Below are 15,888 nucleotides of genomic sequence, written 5' to 3' on the forward strand. Positions count from 1 at the left end.
ACCTCACATTTATTATATGGAATTCTTTTGTTACCCACCCGCCATGGACTTCCTTAGCTCCTCAATGACTGTGGTGATCTATACAATGCTTTTCATAATGATTACCTATTGGCTTGTCTTGAAAAAACTTTTTTAGATAGGTCCTTCTCTGAATAGATTCTTTGACATTATTAACTTTTCCAGGGCAGATAAGATGTTTTCAGTAGTTTTCTTGCTCGCTGTATTCTGACACACCTATTCACTACTAGGTTCTGAGCATAGACTGTTGGTTCAATGACATACATACAAATCTTCAGCAGAAGGGTCAACAGAGGGACTGGGCTCCCTTCGAATAAGCAGGTAACCTCCATATGCTTAAAGAGGTAAAATAGTCCATTCACAAAGTTCCCTGAGGGTCAATGAGAGGGGAGAAAAGGAGTTTTCACTTATATAAACAAACATTTTGAATTATAACTTCTGAGTTATTCAGGTTTCATCCGTAGTACAGAGATATGTTTACTTTTTCATTGGGCTGATGCTAAATAAGATTAAGTCTTTAACATTTAATGAATGACAAAAGGTTATTTTATTTATTTTTTTATCCTCACCAGAGGACATTTTTCCATTTTTTGTTCAGATAGAGTGGGAGGGAGAGAAAGAGAAAAACATCAACATGAAAGGGACACATCGAGTTGCTGCCACCCGCACAACCGAACCAGGGCCGGGAACAAACTGCAACCGAGGTACGTGCCCTTAGCGGGAACCGAACCCGGGTCTCTCTGGACCGCAGGCCAACACTCCAACCACTGAGCCAAACCAGCCAGGGCACAAAAGGTTATTTTAAATTGCTGACAGCTCACAAGTTAACAGCTCACCAGTTAACTCGTGCTTTCCTGCCCAAATTTTGTGGACCGATTGTGAGTTAACTCACGTTTGCACTTGCATTAGCTATTTCAATTTTTGAAACTCAGGGTAATATAGGATTATTGTATTTGTGACTCTTTGCCGGGAGGGTCGAAGTTCAAAAACCAGCACATGGTTCTATATGCTCATGCGGAGTCCTTTACCCCCCAGTCCTCCGGGCGTGAGACCGCACCATGGAAGGTCCGGTGAACAGAAACAATAGTATTGAGCCATCTAACCTTGGACTGTCTTCTAACCGCTCGCAGGTTGAACATACATATCAAGGATATTGGAAAACTTTTCTTCGTCGTGTTGAATTGTGTTCAGTTTATTATAAAAAAAGTGACTTTTCTTGATATCTAGGTTTTTATCACAATTATAGTATTACAAAAGTTTCAACCATGATGGATCGTGAAGGTGAAGAACTTTTCAATGAATTATATGCAGACACTTTATCTGATTGATTTTGAAATATATTGTGGTGATGTAGAAACTGTCGGAAGACAGTAATGAGTCAGATATTAGACCACCTAAACGACAAAAAAGAAATGTAATAAGATCTGATAGTGAACGTATTTTGAAGGGTGGATTGAAAATGATATCACACCAATTTTGGAGGATTATTCAAGTATTTCGGGTGTAACTGCTGAAACTTAGTCATCCACAGAGCATCAGGGAAGCGACGGAATCACTTTTTAGCGATAATTTTTTGGATTTAGTTGTTTCTCAAACCAATTTATACCACCACCAAATGGAACAATTTTACAAAAAAATCTGCTGACACTGTACCATGGACGAAAGTTACCAATACCAATTTCAAGAAGTTTCTCGGTTTGTTGATATTGATGGGACAAATGGAAAAATCGCATTGGAGGGATTACTGGTCAATGGACCCTTTGGCTGAAGCTCTGTTTCCTAAAACTATGAGCAGAATGAGGTTCAAGCAAATTCTAACATTTTTCCATCTTAGTGATAATTCACAACATACATCTAATGAAGACAGACTGTATAAAATTAAGCCTGTTTTGGATAACTTTCTTCCAAAATTTCAGTCTTTGTATGTACCTACGCAGGAGTTAGCCCTAGATGAAGCAATGATATCATATAGAGGACGTATCAGCTTCAGAACATATAATCCGGCAAAAATAATAAAATATGGGATTTTAGTGAGAATGCTTTGTGAAAGCAAGGATACATTTGCAACTTCGAGATGTATTTGGATGAAGGCAAAAGGCTGCAAGAAACTGTATTATCTGTCTTAGAGCCACATCTTGATTCTTGGCATCATGTATACCGAGATAATTACTACAACAGTGTTTCTACAGCTGAAATATTTTTAGAAAACATTAATCTGTGGTACCATAAGAGAAAACCGTGGCTTGCCAAAGGTACTAAAAAAAAAGTCAAAAAATATTCAGAGAGGGGAAATGACATTTTTATGGAAAGGACCCATTGTCCTTATATCAGGGAAAGATAGAAGACTAGTGAATATGATATCAACTATCCACGATGCCTCTATGAAAACAACTGGAAAACTAAAAAGAAATTCTACAGAAGATATAGTTAAACCTGTGTGCATATTAGACTACAGCAAATACATGAAAGGAGTCGACCGGGCAGACCAATATTTGGCAAATAGCAGTATCTTTCAAAAAAGTATAAAGTGGTTTAAAAAAGTAGCATTCTTTCTGATCAATTGCGCTTTATTCAGTGCATTCAAAATTTACTGTAATTACAATAGACAAAATAAGATACAAAAAATTTCTACTTGAAGTAGCTAGGGAATGGATATCTGCTGGTTCACATGAGTGCAGCTCAGAACCTAACACTTCTGGTCCTTCTAAAGGAGCTCCTTACATTGATTCACCTTTTGGGCTTTCAGGGCAACTAAAAGACCACGTTTTGGAAAAAATAGTCACTAAATTTTTTTTGGTATGAAAAAAAATCCAACTAGAACATGTAAAGTGTGTGTTTCAAAAGGAAAGCGCAGCAAAACCAGATATATTTGCAAAACATGTTGCGTACCATCACACGTAGGTGATTGCTATGCAGTCTACCGCACTAAAAAATTACTAAAATATATAATATGTATCAAATATAATATGTAGCAGATATGTACAAAGTTCCACTCAAATTCATTACGTATAAATAAAGTATACTGAAGTTTATTTAGATTGTTTCACTTTCATACTCAATTACGAAAAAATAGCTGGTGACATGAGATAACTTCTACATAAAATTGCTGGTCAACAATGTGTTAACAACACATATAATTTTAAAAGTGTAAACAAACCTTTGGGAAGTCAAGTTTGCAAGGAAAACAACTCTCCCTTAGAAAAGTACTAAACACAGAACAATAGTCATTGAAAAAAAAACTGATTGACTTTGAAGATGCCAATGGCAACATGATTTAAACATACCAAAAAAAAAAAAAATCACGACATCCAAATATATTGATTACATGGTTTATTAACACAGTGGAGTATGTTGTCATCTATAAAAGTAATAAACGGTATGGAGAAATAAAAAGGATACGTGAAGAATTTAAGAATTTTTGTGCTTTTTGCAACTACACAAAATGTGTACAAATACAAGTTAGAAAGAAAAGTGAAGATGCAAACATCAAACTGCTGTTTTAAGCTCCTAGAAATATTAGCAAGGTCTATCCTATCAAACCTTTATAGGCGTCTCACAATTTTTCCGTTGTGTTTAAATAAATTTAAATGAAAGCATTTTTGTTGTTAATTCTTTCTGAAGGATATTTTTTTTCGCATTGATCTTCAGATAGAGTGGAAGGGAGGGAGGGAGAGAAAGAGAAACACGGATGTGAGAGAGAGGCATTGATTGGTTGCTTCCCACATGATCCCTATGCAGGGCTGGGGATCAAACCTGCAACCCAAGTATGTGTCCTTGACCAGGAATCGAACCCACAGCCCTTCAGTCTGCAGGCAGACACTCTTAACCGCTGAGCCAAATCGGCCAGGGCTGAAAGCATTTCTTGACTACTTCTCTGACTGCAAAGGAGCGAAAGAATGCTATAAGATGAGAGAGTATTATTTCAAACAGCTGAATGAAAATGTTGGTAACATAGTGGGACTGTAAAATGGTGCAGCCACTATAGAAAAAAGATGAGTGTTCCTCTAGAACCTACATACAGAATGATCATACGATGTGGTAATTCCACGTCTGAGAGTGTACCCACAACTGCAAGCAAGAAGTTATTTGCACACTCACTTTCACAGCTCCATTATTCATAATAGCCAGGAAGTGGAAGCAACCCAAATACCCATTGATGGATGAATGGATGAACAAAATGTACCATATACATAAAATGGAATATTTCAAAAGGAAGGAAATTCTGACATATGTTACAACATGGATGGATTTTGAGGACATTATGGTAAGTAAAGCAGTCACAGAGAGACAAATACTGTGAGTCCACTAATTTGAGGTATATATTGTAGTCAAGTTCGCAGACAGAAAGTAGACTGGTGGTTGCCAGGAAACGGAGATGGGGAGTTACTGCTCAACAGGTGCAGGTTTTCAGTTTGGGAAAATGAAAAAGTTCTGGAATGGGATGGAGGTAATGGCTGTGGAACAATGTGAATATACTTAATGACACTGAATGATACACTTAAAACTGGTTACAGTGATACGTTTTGTTGTTTATCTCTTACCCCATTAAAATCGTTTTCATAAGATTTATCTGAGGCCTCACAACTTAGGGAGAAAGAAAGAACTAACTTGTAGAAGAGTTGGTGTAACATAAGTCATCTGTAAAAGTCATTTACATGGACAACCGACATGCTTGATGAAATCGTTTTTGCCTGTTTGGAGCCACAGTTGTCTTCGAATGATTGTTCATGACCCACTTTCTCGGCCTCCGGTTTCTTGCCTGTTCTGTGCATCCAGTAATCCTAAAGAGCACCGAAGTCCTTATATTTAGCGACCACTGGTGAATGGGAGCAGGGGAAAGGACAGAAAACACTCAAAGGCAAAAACAGAGCTTTCTTCGGTGCTCACCAGGCGGGCTTCCAAGTCCAAGTCAGCCTTTATTAAAAAGCCCCTTGTCGCCCTGGCCGGTTTGGCCCAGCGGTTAGAGTATCGGCCTGCGGTCCAGAGAGACCCGGGTTCAGTTCCCGCTAAGGGCACGTACCTCGGTTGCAGTTTGTCTCCGGCCCTGGTTGGGTCGTGCGGGAGGCAGCCACTCGATGTGTTCCGTTCACGTCGATGTTTCTCTCTCTCTTCCTCTCTCTCCCTCCCACTCTATCTGAACAAAAAAATTGAAATATGTCCTCAGGTGAGGATAAAAAAAAAAAAAGGCCCCTTGTCATTGTGACCTCATCTACCTGGAAAAAGCAAAATCTGAAAGTAAGCAAAAGTATTTTCACCCTCCAGACGATATAAAAGTCCATTCTTTGACATGCATTTTAAACTCAAAGGCAACTCCCTCAAGCCTTCATTTGAAAATGAATTCCAAAGGCTGATTTTCCTTCGGAGAGTAATTGAGAAGCCTGATACATGGCAGGAGGGTCTGATTTTTCCCTTTTCCCATTGTCTCGAGAGGTATTTCAACGATTACAATCACTAGGTTACGATTTGACGTTCCAGAAACACGTCAAGAAGAAGAGTTTTGTTCTCTGTCTCTCGCTTCCTCTCCAGTGTTGGACAGGTATTGCTGCTTGCTCCCTTAAAACGGTTTAGAAAAAACATTCCCCAACAACACATCTTGTAATTGCACTTGGATTAGAGAGCCAGGAGTAAAAGTTAACCGCTAGCCCCAAACACACCAAGTGCAGAGCAGCTACACACAAATCCCCTCACTGAACCAGAAACTGAGAAAACCCGGCCTGGAGCGTCATCAGCACCTCTAATTACGCAGCGGACACGTGGAGGATCACAGGTGCACAATCACAATGCCTGCAAGTGTTTTTCTCCTATGCAATACGATGTAAAAATGTGACTCTAACTTTTCTGTGCCAGCTAAAAGGTAAAGTAGTTTCATATATTGACTCAGTGCATTTTCAAAAGGCTGAATAAACTTTCCTAGGGTTCAACAAATATTTATGAAAATTGTAGAAGGAGGTTTGGGGCTAAGGACTTAAAAGGAAAGCCACACTCTGGTTCTTCTCCTACTCTGAAAGGTTCTATTCAGCGGCATATTACTTGGGCTGACCACGCAAAACTGGTTTTCATACCAAACTCATTGCTGCTTAGAAAACAGAGTACCTGGGATGAATTTATGCCACACAAACTCAGATTCTAGAAATTATAGTCTGACATTTCCCCTTTGTATTCGCATTATATTCTCTAATTAAAACTTCACCTTGAACATCAAGGAGTCTGGGCGAATGTTCTAAGAAATATCCCAAGCAAACAACAACAAAGAAATACTACCCTAAATGGAATATGTAAACAAGGCATAATAGTAGTATAGTTTCTCTTTTTAAATAAATGCCAGGCTTAGAAGGACCTCCTGACGGCCATTTGTTGTAATTCGAGGACAGACTGATCTGAAATACACCCTCCTCTGACACCATATAAGTGTGGCTTTTCTGTGCACAAACGTGGTGGCCCTCCTGGAATTCTGACATCAGTCTGACTCCCCCAGGCTCACCAGCAGCCATTGGGATTCAGGATAGACCTGTTCAGAGGCCTTTCCAGCAGGCACTAAAATATCCCTGCATCCAGACATGAAGATCACAGGAGACCTCCAAGAAGAGAGCTGGATAATCGATCACTTTTAGATCTTCCCGAGGCAACAGGAAGCTCAGATTATTCTGACAAGGCTGCTCTTGGTTCTTAAAAATTTGTATTTCTTGTGTAGCTAATCACTAGCTATTACTCACTCGTATAATTCTATCATTTATAGTCCTAAAGATGCATGCTTCCCAGCCTTTGATTTGTAATTAGGTTGACCCAAATAAAGGCCATTGCAATTAGTGCACAGACCAAGGCTATGGGTATTTTCTCTCTGAAACAGCCCCTTCCACATATAATTATTTGTAGCTAGAAATTTGCTATACAAGAAGATTCCAGAAACTCATGTGAAGTTCAAAATGTCACAAAGCAAACAAAATCCCTTAAAGGAACAAAGACACAGTTCGAAAGTTCACTTTCTGTTCACAACCTCATCTTATGGTGTAAGTAGGACCTTGTTAGGACTGGCCAGTGCTCAATATACACTGGAGGGTATCAGAATATGCTACCCCACAATATTCTTCTTAGGCATAAAAATTATTTTGAGCTGATTGTTTTTGAGAAACAGCAGATACAGGAGAAGGTCTGAAAACAGAGAAGCTTATCCCGCTATAGGGGACATTTACGTTTACTATGGAAAGCTCCATTTGTAGGGTATCTCCTCTGTACCTGGAAGAGAAGGATGGCTCCAAGTCACAAGCTCTTATCAATGTAGGTCACTGACTTAGTTCTGCATAACAAACCTTACCTTTCCTTTGTTTACCGTGCTGCTCCTGGTAACCCCCATGACTGGCCTACACACACACACACACACACACACACACACACACACACCTTGCTTTTGTTTTTAGCTAAAGATGGTATTTAATATGGTGGCTTGGGCCATCTCAGGAAGCTACTCAGTTTTTCTGGGTATCTCCTGTGTACTCATAAGGTATACATGTGAATAAACTTCTGTTTTTCTCTTGTTAATTTGTCTTTTATTACATGGGGTCTCAGTCAAGAACTCAGAAGAGTAGAGGGACAATCCTTTTCTTCCCTTACAACATTATAGGAATTGCATGACTCCGTTTTCTTGAAAGATTAGCCAGCCTTCCGGTCCTGAAAGTGACACACACAGAATACTCTAAAATTCTGTAGATCAACATTTACCCTCTTTCTTGGTCTAAAACCCATCAAGACAATTGCCAATAAAATACCATAGAATGCAAGACAAGAAATGAGTCATTCTGAGTAACAGGAAAGAACTTACATATTTTCCCCAAATATGAATGACTTCTCTTTTAAAAACAATTCTCACCATGGAGAAGATATTTAACACTGAAACATTTTAAGAAAGGATGTTGGGGATGACTACCAGTAGATATTAGCACTAGAAGTTCATTTCCATGACTGGATTATACATTAAAATAGCAATACTCAGCTCTGGGTTGCGAAGAGAACCCACTGTAAAAATAAAAGTATTCATTTCACTTAATCCATGCATCAATTTTTCCATTACTTTCTTTTATTTTTTTATTTTTATTTTTTTTTTTATCCTCACCCGAGGATATTTTTCCATTTTTTGTACAGATAGAGTGGGAGGGAGAGAGAGGAAGGGAGAGAGAGAGAGAAACATCGACGTGAAGGGACACATCGAGTGGCTGCCACCCGCACGACCAACCAGGGCCGGGGACAAACTGCAACCGAAGTACGTGCCCTTAGCGGGAACCGAACCCAGGTCTCTCTGTACCGCAGGCCGACGCTCTAACCGCTGAGCCAAACTGGCCAGGGCTCCATTACTTTCTTTTAATTCAAACACTCATACACGAAGAAAGGTTACCATCCTTTAATTTTTTAACATAATATACAGAATTCACAATACTATTTCAATTTCAAATTATGGGAAGTCACATTCAAATATGCTTGGATTTGACAAGCTGCTTTTACAATACTGAAAATTTTCATGAAAAATTTATTTAACAATTTGTAAGATAATCAAATATCTTTTTGCTACGTGGGCCAATGCATTAATAGTAACTTGTTTAAAAATGCAATCTTTCGGATTTTAAATTATTAAAAAAGAATATCAAGAGTATACAGATATACTTTCTGCATTTCTCAAACTCCATTTTGAAAGCTGAAGGCATATGTCACATATTAGGACATTCATAAGACCATTTCTCCTTCACACTTACCTGTAAAAATCAAAAACTAAACCACACTTCCCTAAAGACATAGCTGTTTCTAGAATACATTAGTGTAATCATAAAAGACCACTAGACTACATGATCACTTTTTTGTTAATTTTCACAAGACATACTTCCTACAAAGACAAAAAATTTGGGAATTTGATTTCCCATTCTGAACTTAATGTAATAGAATCTCATACTTACTGGCTTTAATAAACTTGAACTCTTTTTTTCCAGTAGGACCTATCTACACAGCACAGCGCCACATACAATGAGTTATTCCGGTAGGATGTATATTTAGAATCACAATATGATTAACACAGTAGTGCCATACAAAGTTTTCTGCAGGTAAAAATGCTAAGAAAGGCCACAGTGGACAGTGTCAGACACTGTGAATACAGTAGATTACAGGTACCACTGAGGTTCAGAGGAGACCACACGTTTCAACTTTTTTTTTTCAGCAATGGAAAAAGAAAAACATATAGAGAAACATTAAGAGTAAAAATATATAATTCCACTGTCAATAATGAAATTTCTCAGACACTGTTTCCTTAAACAGGCAAATTAGCATAACTTAAAGTTAGCTGTGAACAAGATCAGAACGTGAACATCTTTCCTCGTTTTCTCATCAAAGGAACGCACTAGGATTAGCACGAGGATCTTTCTGGTTCCTGTATCTGTAGGTCAGCCAAACGCCCAGGATCTGCAACGGCAGAGAAAAAAGGAGAAAGAAAAAGTAACAGTTGTGTATATTTATTCAGTTTATCAATAAAGTAATCTGGAACCTCGGAAGCACTTAGCATTATTTGTTTAGAAAGAAAAACATTTTTCTTTTCAAGATGTAGCCAGTAACCCAAATGGGAGGCCCTAAGAAAAAGGAATATAAACACTGTGGTAGGCTGAAGACAGCTCTCCAAGGATGTCGTCATCCCCAGGTGTCGCCTTACACAGTACCAGGGACAGATGTGACTGAGCGGAGGATTTTGAGAGTGGCAGACTATCTAGGTGGGCTCAGCTATAATCACTGGGCTCCTTGTGAGAGAGGGAAGGATGCAATCCGAGACAGAGAGAAAGGTGACGTGAGGACATCTGGAGGCAGCTGGAAGCAGAGTCAGGGAGAGAAGAGGCGACCCAGCCGGCTCTGGAGGTGGAGAAAGGGGCCGAGGAGTGCTGGCCGCCTCCAGCGCTGGGAAACTCGAGGGAGGGAGCAGGTTCCCCGCTGGCGCCCCTAGAAGCAGCTCCCCTTTGAGGCTGTTGACCTCCAGGAGGGAGGACAGTAAACGTGCGTTGCTTTAAGCTACCACGTGTGTGTGTGTTTCCTTGTTAGAGCAGCAATAGAAAACGAATACAAACATTGCACTGCCTGAGTGGCTAATTTTGGTAATTCAGAAACACACTGGCTCATCAACAATTAAACAATAACACAAGTTATATAATAAATAAAATTTACAACACAGATCATAGAAATGTTATAATTCCTACCTATCCACGGGCGGGGGGGGGGGGGCAGGGAGGAAGGCTATAATTTTAGAAAATAGGTTATTATTGTGCCATGTCCCACACCAGGTTCACTAAAGACTTAACCAGTATAAATTATTTTTTAAATTAAGAAATGTGTTCATTTTGTTACTTTAAGTTGATTTATTTAAAATAATTAAAAATTCTTTTAAAAAAAGATACAAAATTTTAATGGAAAAAAATGAATTTCAAATTATATTTCCCACTTTCGATCCGTGTCAACTTTTAATCTAAATTTTGTTTATTTGACTTCATAACTACTAATTACTTCCTTAAACTACTTCTAGAAAATTATGGGAAGTCCCAAATTTTCTCCATTTACCATAATGGTAATTGCTGAGTTACTGTATAATTTATGACTGGCGACGTTTATAGCTACAACACACGAGGGCTTGGGAAACTATGGTTTGTGAATTCAATCAAGAAAATAGAATTTAAGGAAGTAGAAAGCCTAGTGGGGAGTCTGTGTGACTGGGGAAAGAAGGAACTTACTGAAACACACAGACTACTTTGTGACAGGCTCCTTACAAATGCATGCAATCCTCCCAACACCCCTACATGACAGGCATTATCATTCTCCTCATTTTATCCGTGAGGGAACTGAGGCAGATAGGTTTTATGGGTAACAGTCAAAGAGATCATAAGGGGTAGAACCAGGGTTCCAATCTGGAGTCCATGCTCTTAATGACATTTATAATTTTATGTGAGAATTTCGGGGTAACATTTCAGCTGCGCTGGTCGTTACAATACTGAGACACTTACTCCTTGTTGTCAAACAGCTACTTCTCTGATGCCCCGCAACCTGCCCACGCGTCGTTTATTTCCCTGACCCTGCCTCGGAAATGCTGCACCCAGGTACCTTCTGGTTAGACTTTTTGAGATTGTGAAATATTTTTATCATCATCTCTGGATATATATCGATTGTGTAAATTGCAATTCTTAGGGGAAACAAAGCAGTTGGGTGAATTAAATACTCATAATCTGGAGCTATATTTTATTACTAGAATTGAATTCCTCCAATTCGGCTTTAAGTGACAAAACAAGGCAATCCCTTCCTTTGCCTCAGTGCTGAATCGCTGTCTCCTCCCTCGGTCCCAGGCCCAGCCCGGAAGGGAGGCCACACTCAGGGTGCAAAAAGATCACAGTTAGAATTAACTGGGTCTTGAGCTTACAAAGGTGCTCATAATTTAAAGATTTCCAAGGGTAACTTTGACTAGACCTGATCATGAACCCTGCAGACTCTAGAACCTACGTCCAGTAATGCAGTAAGTCGCCCAATTACAATTGATAACATAGAATGTATAGAGTATGTAAGAATAAGTCTGCATTCATTCAACTTAATATAAATATAGAAAGGCAGAGGAAATGTGCCAAAATATAAATATTGACTATTTCTGAGTAGGTCGTTATAGTTAGTAGATACATTTAATCTTTCTTCTTCTTAATTTTCTGTATTTTCTAAAGTTTCTACAAAGAACATGTACTAATTGTCATAACATTTTTTTCAGATTCTAAATCAATCTTATTTTGATGGCTTAAATTTATTTTCAGGTATTAATAGTTTAAATCAAATCTGTTTCACCTATGAAAGGAAATCATTAGCCAGTGAGCCTCATACCTTCAAACTCTGAGAATGTGATTCTGTGAAATACTAAATAAAATAAAAATTTTAAACTGACAGAGTCTATAAAATATTCGTTATCCAGAAAATATTAGGTTGCACAAATTATGATTAAAATCTCTAGCCAGGGCCCTGGCCGGTTTGGCTCAGCGGTTAGAGCGTAGGCCTGCGGTCTGAAGAGACCCGGGTTCGGTTCCCGCTAAGGGCACGTACCTTGGTTGCAGTTTGTCCCCAGCCCTGGTCGGGTCGTGTGGGTGGCAACCACTCGATGTGTCGCTCTCACGTTGATGTTTCTCTCTCTCTCTCCCTCTCACTCTATCTGAACAAAATATCGAAAAATGTCCTCGGGTGAGGATAAAAAAAAACAAAACAAAATCTCTAGCCAGGTTTCAAAATATAAAACAGAATTCCTTAAAAGAACATTTTAGGAATCTAAGACTCATGAGTTTATATTCTTAAAAAAATAATAATTTTTTAAACACAGCAGGGGGAGATGCCCAGCCGGTGTGGCTCAGTGGTTGAGCATCGACCCAATGCATCAAGAGGTTGCCGGTTCGTTTTCTTAGTAAGGGCACATGTCCATGTTGTGGGCCCGATCCCCAGTGGGGGGCATGCAGGAGGCAGCCAATCGATGTTCTCTCTCATCAATGTTTCTCTCTCTCTCTCCCTCTCCCTTCCCCTCTCTCTAAAAGCAATAAGGAAAAAAATTATAAAAAAAGGCAGGGGAAGAGGTGAAAAAGGCAGAAGAGGATTTGTAGGTAGTGAAAAGACTGTATGTTATTATAAATAATGTATATGTGTCATTATACTTTTGTTCAAAGCCACATAATGTATATCAAGAGTGAACCCTGGACATCTGTAATACTTTCAGCAATAAAGATAAATTTAAAAAATAAAAAAGTGAACTCTAATGTAAACTATGGACTTTGGGTGATTATGACATGTAATGTAGGTTAATCTGCTGTAACAAACGCATCACCATGGTGAGCGATGGTGGTAATGGAGGAGACTGCATGTGCAGGGCTGGGGAGTGTGGGAAACCTCTGCACCTTTTTCTCAGTTTTGCTATGACCCTAAAACTGCTCTTTAAAAAACCAGTCCTTTTTAAAGAAAACAGGCATAACTGAAGGTGGTGTGATCTGGTGAGAAGAAAGAGAGGTGCTCAAAAGAAAAAAAATTCTCAAAATAATTTCCAGATATAGAAAATAAACCATGTGGCAACATTCTGATCACTTGAATCTAGCTAATTGTATGCATGGAGATTGTTGATTCCAGGTTTCTCTATCCATATCAAGTGCTCATAACAAAAACTTATGTTAGTTTTTTTTTTTTTTTTTTTTATCCTCACCTGAGGACATTTTTCCATTTTTTGTTCAGGTAGAGTGGGAGGGAGAGAGAGGAACAGAGAGAGAGAGAGAAACATCGACGTGAAAGGAACACATCTAGTGGCTGCCACCCACACGACCGACCAGGGCCGGGGACAAACTGCAACCGAGGTACGTGCCCTTAGCGGGAACCGAACCCGGGTCTCTCCGGACTGTAGGCCGACGCTCTAACCGCTGAGCCAAACCGGCCAGGGCTTATGTTAGTTTTTTTTAAAGAAAGGAATGGAAGAATGCACAGAGCTGTTTTCAAGCTGTATATGAATTTCCTTGAATCAATGTCAAAGCCAACCCACAAGTAAGGCAGCTTTTTCCTGAGAAGAAAATAAAAATATGTTTAGAGTAGGAAAAGATGTCAGGAAAAACTCCTTTTAAAAAGTAGTTATTGCCCTGGCCAGGTGGCTCAGTTAGTTGGAGTGCCATATCCTACACCAAAAGGTTGCAGGTTCAATTCCTGGTCAGCGCACATACCTAGGGTGCGGATTCAATACCCAGTAGTGGCATGTTCAAGAGGCAACCAATGAATGTTTCTCACATCGATGTTTCTCTCTGTCCCCCCTCTCCCCCCCCCGCCCCCCGTCCCCAACCTCCCTTTCTCTCTCTCTTAAATCAATAAACATATCCTCAGGTGAGGATTTAAGAAAAAAATTTATTAAGCTTGGTCTTTATCTCCACTTTGTTACTAAGAACCAAGTGGATTTTTCATGCTTGAGGGGAAAAAAGAACAATTAGTATAAGATAAATAACATACACATATATATATATATATATAATGTGCTACATATTAATCATACATTATATATATATTTTTTCATTGGGTATACATTATATGCATGTTACATACACACAATCAAAATGAGAGAATCTAATGTATAACATGTCCAGTTATACAATATCATAACACAGTATCATATAATCAAAATTCACTAAGAGTAGAACTTAAATGTTCCCACACACAAAAAGTTATAATAATGGGAAATATATGACCTGGTAATTAACTTTCACAATGTATACCTATGTCAAATCATGATGTACACTGTGAATATCTTACAATTTTGTCAATTAAATCTCAATAAAACTAAAATAAAACCATTTATTGATTGATTGATTGATTGATTGATAAAAATACTTTTCCAGACCCAGGGTGTCACATCAGCAAACCGAAACTTAGATAACTTCTGTGTCCCAGTAAATGCTGCACTTGACCAGAAACTGTATTCAGTCAGTCCCCAGACACTAGGGGCCACTCTGGGCCTTCTCACCCCAAACAAGGCCCCAGCCAATCAGATATTTTCCATTTTTCTCTTTCTTGTTCTTTATTCCTTATCTTACAAAAGCTTCTTATTTTCTGCCCTATGTTTACACTTCTCCAAAAGGAGATTGTCATCTTCGTGAAGTATTGAAGTTTGTGCCACCTAGATTTTCTTCTTTAATCATTACTGAACACATAAAATCAAAATGAGAAGGGCCTTTCTAACCACAAAAATCAATTGGATAAACCTCAGACGAAAAAAGCAATAAATTTAACTATATAAAAACTGAAATCTTCTGCAAATTTTATTTAAAAGTTATTAAAAAGTTAAATAAATGCCAAAGAAATTGAAAGCAGAACAAAGAAGCCGAGTAAAGTGAGGAAGGAGTGGGGGGGGGGGGATAAAAGGGGAGTGGGCAACATTCTTGCACACCTGGGTTTTTGGACCCTCTCATGAGCCCCAGCTGTGTGCCTACTTCTCAGTTCCAGGCCCTGAGGCCCACTCTGGTATTCTTATACTGACTTCCCTTTTGTGTGTTTGCTACTTTGAGTTTGTTTCATGCAACTTAAAGGGCCTCCATCAAGACAAAAAAGTGGGCAATTCACAAAAGAAGAAATGCAGATGGTCACCTAAGTATAATGTCAAATTCACTAGAACATTTTCAAAAGAGCAGATAGAATTGTAATGCTATTTTTAGCTATCAAACTGACAAATATTTTTATAAATGAAAACATCTGGAATTAGTGGTTGAATCAAAATTTGGCAAAATTCCCCAAAAGGCAAGTTAGCAATATTTATCAAACTCTTTTAAAATGTCAATCTACTGAGTGTGTGGTGTTTTACTTTTAGAGATGTCATCTAAGAAAAAAAAATACATACTTTAAAAATTACATTACAAGGAAGTTGACCATGTTGACCATTATTTATTATAGAGACATTTTAAAGAGACAATTTAATGTCCAAGAGATTAAGTGAACACATTAAACTTCAACCATACAAAACACTTAGGATTTTTCTGGTTTTCTTTTAAAGATACACGGTCACTCTTACAACGGTGTACTATATTTCTATAGTTATATATACAATCTTACTTAATAGCATTATTCTATACATGTTATTCTGTTATCTGTTTAAAATAGGGTTGTGACATGGGCAACTACCATGACAATCACCTGGATCCCATCACCTTTTTTTAATGAGGCATAATATGGTGACTTATACATCAATAATTTACTAATGGCTACAAAATGACAGCTGACACACAGCACCTGCCATGCACCAGTTATTACAAGTTTTACTTATTCTGATTCCTTTAATTATCGTAACTCGATGGAATAGGGGCTTTCCATCATGATGCCTGT

At 38.5% G+C, this 15,888-nt stretch overlaps 1 protein-coding gene across 1 annotated transcript in view; it reads right to left on the bottom strand.

Annotated features, from left to right (window-relative positions):
- Positions 1 to 8,435: 8,435 nt before the first annotated feature.
- Positions 8,436 to 15,888, bottom strand: part of TSPAN13 (tetraspanin 13) — a 38,283-nt gene continuing 30,830 nt past the window's right edge. The window contains exon 6 of the mRNA XM_036247564.1: positions 8,436 to 9,456. Within this exon, the coding sequence (XP_036103457.1) occupies positions 9,382 to 9,456 (75 nt within the window). The 3' untranslated portion in view covers positions 8,436 to 9,381. The remainder of the gene's footprint in view (positions 9,457 to 15,888) is intronic.

The sequence above is a fragment of the Molossus molossus genome, unplaced genomic scaffold (genome assembly GCF_014108415.1).
Source record: "Molossus molossus isolate mMolMol1 unplaced genomic scaffold, mMolMol1.p scaffold_m16_p_7, whole genome shotgun sequence".
Taxonomy (NCBI): domain Eukaryota; kingdom Metazoa; phylum Chordata; class Mammalia; order Chiroptera; family Molossidae; genus Molossus; species Molossus molossus.